The following is a 7,176-nucleotide window of genomic DNA, read 5'->3' on the forward strand; positions in this document are numbered from 1 at the left end:
AAGAACTCACTGCTTGTGTTCCCAAGATGTGCATTGTCTGGTAGGTTGACAGTTACACATTACCTTTTCAGATGTTTGGTAGTATTTTGGAGAAATTGGGGATGACCTCAGGATGATCTCTCAGAGTCCAGCTGCTTAACTCTAAATTCTATGCAATAACTGTTTGGGAAATCAGCACATCTCCTCTGAACTCTCCCGTGGGTTGCAAGTGATCAAACAGACAAAGTCATAATGACAGTGCCGTTCGATAGATTTAACAGAAAGGGAATTCTAAAGACATTTAGAACGAGCAGCTATGAAAGTGTACACTGGCAAAACCATATTCTTTATTGAAATCACCACAAACATAAAAGCATCATTTATACACATGCACTGTATACATATATTCTAGAACTCTCAGAAAATGATCACAGATTGATTGGCTTCACATTACATTACACGGCACATTATAGAAAAAATAGCTGGGTAATTTCCAGATGAAAGCTTCATTGGCGTTTTTAATCCATGTATTTTCGCTTAGACTATTTAAAGTATTTGTTAATAAATGTTTCCCAATTTAGGCTTCCTGGACATCGAAGTGAATGTCCTGTGTTACGTAAAATTTAGTAGCTTGTCATTTTTGTTCGAATTTCAATTGTATTTTGCCTTTTCTGTAGCAAGAGCCAGTCTGCGGATATTGGATATACACCCAGCTGCGGCTTCCTGGAGCTCCTGATCAGGGGACCCAACCATATCCAGGAGAAGCTGTCACACATAAAGGAGGAGGTGGGGGAGAAGAAAAAAAAACAGAAAAAAATTAATCTAAAAGTACATCTTCAGGTTATGGAAAAGATTTAAAATGGTAAGTACTTTGAAAAGCCACCAAAAATATGTGAAATACCAGTAGACAAAAATGCAAATGTAGCTGGTGCTTAATTAGAGGCAGGAGTCCTTCAGTCAATTGTTACTTTACTTTAGGGAGCAGAGCTACACTCCACTGTCTGTCTCACTTTTCTTGGGCATCTAAGTACTATCAATTCTGCTTTCCTGTGTCCTTTCTGACTTTTATGCCACCCCTAGACTACTAGTGAACCCTCTTAGACTTAATCTCCCTGAATTCCACCCCATCTCATCATATAACTACCTAATTATGTCAGTTCCTGGCTCCCTCATGACTGAAAGATCATATTTTCCTCTTGTCTTATTGAAGACTACCGTGCCCATCTACCACCTCTTTGTCAACTTGATCTGTCTTTTAGGATTGCCCAGATAACTATGCAACGAGGCTGCCACCACTGACTTCCATCAAACAAAACACCATGTCTCCTTCCTTCGAATTCTCATAGAAGTTTACTCAAGTCTGTTGCTGCACTCTTTATTTTACATATTGGGCTAATGCTTTCTGCCTGTTAGTTCATAAATACTTAAAGAAATTTATACTATGGTGTATGCCTAGTACACAATAAATACCAAATGTCGAATAAACAAATTACAAATTTTAAAACTTAGTCATTATGATTTCAATGAATAGTTCCTGGAAGAAATTTTCCAAAAGTTAGTCTGGATCATGTATTTTCCATACAGGGTATTTGAATGTAAACATAGATAAGGCCCAAACATGAAGATAACTTGATAATCACAGAAATATCAGAAGGAAAAATATTGTGATGTCTTAAATTTCCCACTCTTAGGAGTTTAGCTCTTATTCTCTAAGTAATAAAAAAATTATTTAAGGAAATTAATCAGGGGAGTGACATGGCCAAATCAATATTATCAAAAATTAACTTTTACAGTAACATAAAATATGTACTCTAGTGAAAGAGGATAAAAAGGTAATGTATTACTTCCTGCTAGAGGCAGTAAGTGTTGAAGAAAGAATAAGGACAGTGAGGAAAGAATGAACACAAGGGCTAATGAAAGGATTAAATAACCAATGCCCAAGAAATATTGGTTAATCAAATAAAAGAAAATTTAAAATGGTAATCTCACATCATACATAAGCATTGTCTCCAAGTAGACTAGTGACTTAAGAAATGAAAAATGTAAAATATTTAAAAAGTTGTACATGAGAATATCTTGATCAAACTAGCATATTGATTGACGTGTACATATCTTCTTCCTGATCCTTATCACCTGTAAGCTTTTGACATCCAAGATGACACCCCGGTCCTCATGTTCAACAATCCACCTCAACACTCTTTGACCACAATGTCTTTTGTTATTACTGGGCTAGCAACAACTCTTGCTCTCATCAGATCCAGGAAACTGCTCCCCATGCTGTCTCTGTGACAGTCTTCTGTCTTCATTTCTCCCAGTACAGCTGAGGTGCCACAGTCCTTAATTCTCTTACAATTCCTTAAACCTCTTTACAACATACATTTAAGAAAATGAGTGTGGTGTATAAAGCCATCTTTCCTTTCCATGTCTTTAGAAGTAACAGCTGCGCTAGTGGCAGGATACAAACAACAAGGCAGACAAGTCCACTACAATTGAACTGCAAGTGGAATTTTATCACTGCCCAGCAATCCAATATCTCTTTGAATGAGGCAACTTTATCATTTTTTAATGGCTTTTACAAATTCTCTTCATTCTTCTAGCTCCTATTCTCAGCAGATGGGCTGTAAGGGCTTCTTAAATTTGATAGAAGCCCCTGGACAGGAACTACTCTAACAACCCCTACAACTGCCACTGTCTCAGCACTCTTTCACTCCTTCCCTCTTCCCAGCTGTCACAGATATCACTCTCCTTTTAATCAAGGCCTGCCATTCTCCTTGTATGCTCCATCTGTCTCCTTGTCCTGAGGACATTTTACTATCAAATATTCCCTTCTCCCACTCCTTACTTTTTCTCTGACTTCTCCCTTTCTAATGACTCTTTCCCATCATTTAGACACACATTTTCCACATTAAAAGCAAAGCAAAAAGACATAGCTCTCTCCCCCTTTCTTCCCTTCATAGTTGAATGTCTTCAAAGAGTTGTTGTCTGGATTTACTATCTCCAGTCTTAAATTTGATTCATCTCATGCCAGCCTGGCTTCTGCCTTCAGTTTGGCATTGAGTCAGCCCTCTGGGAGGTCAACAGCATCCAGTTGCTCAGACCAAGGGACCCTTTTGAGTTATCTTACTTGCCCCCATTTGTTACAACTGACTACATTTTCCCGTCTGCACACATACTAGGCCTGTGCGGCACTACACAGCAACATGCACAGCCCTGATTTCATTACCACACTCTCCTGGTTTTCTTCCTATCCACTTATCCTCCTTTCAGTCCTCATCAGTGGCTCTTCTATTTGTTCTGGAAAACAGAACGGGGGCTGTAGAGATAGTTCAGCAGTCTAAGTGCCTGCCTAGGCAGGTGCAAGGACCTAGGTTCCACCCCTGGTACTGCACGCTGTGCTGGCCCCACCCTGAGTACATTGAGTGGGCCACCAAGACCAGGGGTGGTAGCACACATCTGTAATTCCAGAGTTGGGGAGGCTGAAACAGGAGGATCACTATGAGTCCAAGCTGCATAGTGAGACCATGTACAAATAAATAAAAATAAATAAATAAAATAGAAAATAGAGCAGTAAAACTCTCCTAATTGTCTAAATCATTTTAATTATCAATATTTATATTATTTTTATTATAATAGCCAAGTTAACAAAATGAATCCCAGTTACCTGTAGACTTTTCTTTGATGAGAGAGGGCTAAATGCTAATTAAAAGCATCATGGATTTCTCTAAGCACATGAGATATGGTACTAATCTTGCCTCTAATTATCGTCTGTTTGTTGTTCACTTAGTAGGGGGAAAATACACTGCCAGCCAGACTGAATTCTACTCTCACCTTGATCTTTCCTATGATAGTCTTATGGTTGCTTTTTAAATCTAGGAAGAGATGAAATAAAATGCCACCTGCAAATCCCATCTAAAAGAGAAGTTGATACTTGTCTTAGGCCATTTAGCTCCTTTCTAGATAAGTCTGTGTCATAGACCAGAGTGTGAAGTTTTCACATTATTTCATCCTGGATTTTTATGTCAACTCTTTTGCCAGTTGAGCAGGTTATAAAACATCTTAACCCTGCCTTCTCACATCTTTAATGAGATTGCACCCCTCTGAGAGTCACTGTGACAATGAACACAATAGACACCTTCAATGCATACATGTCCTCTTGTGTCCACCCCATTGATGTTCTCCTTCCTGTTGTGTCTAATTGGCCCCAGAACCTCATGCTGATCCAAGCCTGTGGTGTGCAAGAGGGAACTGGGGAGAAGCCCAGGCCGAGCAAGGCATAGGAGATCTTGTGGAAAGGAACAACAGAAGGGAAGGAAAGGAGAAAGTGGGAGGATGAGCTGACCTTCCATCCTATTCTGAACAGAGAATTTTAGGCGGTTAGAGTAGGGAAGCTATTTGGAGAGCAACTCTGGGATGGAAAGGAGAAACTAAGTTTAAAAAAATCTAAAGAAGTTTAGCAATCATGATTATGTGCCTCTTTTCAAGAGAATGAATTTAGGCTTAAAATTACTTTCAGTTGCTATTTGGTTGCCAGGCTTTTGTTTCTGTGACTACATTTCCATGTCTGGGCTGGACCATGAGGTAGCTTGGCTTCACACAGGTTATGCATCTGAACACAAAGCCTGGTGCCCAATACAAAGCGAGGGTTCCATACATGGCATTTGTTCTCATGGTGATTATTTCACCAGCCCTGAAGTCTGGTTCTGGCATTTATTTTCTGGAGGCCAGCCCTGGTCAGATGGAAAGGAATGAGGAAAGAGGAATTTTGGCTTTGAGGTCAGTCTTACTCCTGTCAGCACTTGCTCCAGCATCCTTCCTTAGGTTCCAGTGACCCAGGCTTCTCTGGGCACCAGCTGTTACTAACCTGCCATGCTCATCTGGAAAGGAAGCCCTTGCTCTATGCCTGTCAAAACCAAACATGTACTGTTGCCCATGTTGCCTCAGAGCAGGCTGTTGTTCTGTGGTCCTGCCACCCCACCCCTGGGCTTTCCCTGAGTCAGTTGTCTTTACTCCCAAGCATCAAGCCAGTTACATAAGGTCCCCTTCCATAAACCAAGAACCTGCAGCATGTTGGTTGTTCCAGGACTCAGCCAGGGACAGGCACTGAAGACAGCATCTCTCTTTTTTTTTTCAGAACCAGGGATTGAACTCAGGCCCTTGTGTTTGCAAAGCAAGCACTTATTCTACTGAGCTATCTCCCCAGCCCCAGGAGATTTTTTTTTCCAGAACCTGGGATTGAACTCAGGCCCTTGAACTTGCCAGGGAAGTGCTTATTCTACTGAGCCATCTCCCTAGCCAGCATCTCTGTGTAGTGACACACTACACATTAGCTTGAAACATCTGATGAAGGAAGTACATTTTTATGACTCCAAATGAAGTTTCCTTTACCTGACAAACTTCTAGTTCTGACCACTGGTCTTTGGGGAATTTATTTTGCCTAAATTTCTTGCATTAATCATAAGACTTCATTCTATACTCCATCAGGTGGTTAGTGAATTTTTAGCTTAAATACTAGATCAGTGGAACCCATACTCTACTATTTCAAAGACTTAAAATATAGGCAAATGTAAACATATTTTAAAAGAAATAAAAGGAAAAGTCCTGTGGCTCACCATGGTACATGTGGTAGGTGGTGAGAGTCACTTCCTTAGTTCACCTTGAGTGCCTCCCTGGCTTGAGGCCCACAGCTTACCCCACTTTTGCACAACGTAAAATGATTGTATTTGTTACCACGCTTGTTATGCACCAAAGTCAGTGATTTATTCTTTAGTGGTGAATGCAGCCTGCTCAGCCTATTTTACTTAGCCAGGAATATTCTCAATCAAGGGTACAAAGTTGGAAGTTGAGCATTTTTCTGTGTGCTTGGGTATGAACAGTTTGATATTGGAGAAGTATTACTGGGACCCTGATCGGTTTTGCTGCTCCATCTGAATTCATTGTGGTTCCTGAATTCTATTTTATTGTCAATTAATGTTTCTTCTTGCTTTGTTCTACATCAAGAGACTGTGCATCTAATGTTTTACAAGTTGAATAAGAATGTGCTACTCTCCCAAACCACCATCTGAACATTATGTACTATATATGCATCTTGGTTTGGAATCAGGCTTTGGAATATGTTTTTAGTTTTTAAAGAGCTTCACAAGCTAACTAGGACACTCTGAGGAAAGCTTTAAAAAACATAAACATCTACATAACAGAAACTACACAAAAGCCCAAATTTGGTGGGCAGCTAACAATGAACAGCACATGTTTACACATCATTAACACCTGGAGCCAGGTGAAGAAGGTTTGTAATCCTCTGTGACAATTATACATAAAGGGGATGGTTTTCTCAAGAAAATAAGATGCAAATTGAGTACAAGTGAACATGGAACCAGTATACATGTTCTCTTGCTGTATATTTACTAGATGTATTGACTTTTTTCCAACCATAAAGATATTTTTAATATTATAAGGGGGAAAAACACCTCAGGTTTAATTTTTTGAAGTACTTGCTTCTTTCCAGAACTTTCCTCCTTTTAATCCTCCCTGCACCCCAAGTACACCCGCAGACTTTACATTTATTGGGAGCTTCATATATACACTGAAGGCAAACTAGCTCCCCTGCTTTAAAACTTAATTGCACACAGCACTTTAAAACACCATTCAAACAAATAATTTTTTTACAACATTAGATCGAATGAGGACACAGGCAGGGCACAACGAGTGGTTTGTGGATTGAGCCAACAGGAATACTTCCCCCAGTGTAAAAGGCTTTGATCTTAAGGCTTGTGCCCTCGATACGCAGCTGTGACCCATGGCTCACATCTCCTGGAAGGTGAGACGTAGACAGCATGGGAACCAGTCTCTGCCTTCAATTTTTGCTTTTCCATTTAACAGTTCATGATTTTATATAACATTTCAGTTGCATGAAAAATATGTACCAGTTTGAGTGATAACAGATTTTCTTGTGGTTTGACTCCACATTGTTTGCACGAACACAGATGGAGAAACATGAGTTTTAATTAGAGCCGGATGAGTGCTGAAATACCTGTATGCACACCCAACTTGGCTTGTTTTCCAGAAAAACCTCATGTTCCTAGGGCTGACTTGAACTGAGAACCTTTTTGCCATTTCCCCATTCACAAGGCATTGCTGTGGGGTTGTCCCCAAAAGGCACAAGTCAGTGAGCAGGGAGGCTTCTGGACAACTGCCTGCAGG

At 40.1% G+C, this 7,176-nt stretch overlaps 1 protein-coding gene across 3 annotated transcripts in view; it reads right to left on the reverse strand.

The window, feature by feature from the left end:
- Positions 1–369: 369 nt before the first annotated feature.
- Positions 370–7,176, reverse strand: part of Armc4 (armadillo repeat containing 4) — a 208,388-nt gene continuing 201,581 nt past the window's right edge. For all 3 annotated transcript variants that reach the window (XM_004641825.2, XM_023701939.1, XM_023701940.1), the window contains one exon: positions 370–744. In XM_004641825.2, the coding sequence (XP_004641882.1) occupies positions 631–744 (114 nt within the window). In that variant the 3' untranslated portion in view covers positions 370–630. The remainder of the gene's footprint in view (positions 745–7,176) is intronic.

Source organism: Octodon degus, unplaced genomic scaffold (assembly GCF_000260255.1).
Source record: "Octodon degus isolate 3935 unplaced genomic scaffold, OctDeg1.0 scaffold00144, whole genome shotgun sequence".
Classification (NCBI taxonomy): domain Eukaryota; kingdom Metazoa; phylum Chordata; class Mammalia; order Rodentia; family Octodontidae; genus Octodon; species Octodon degus.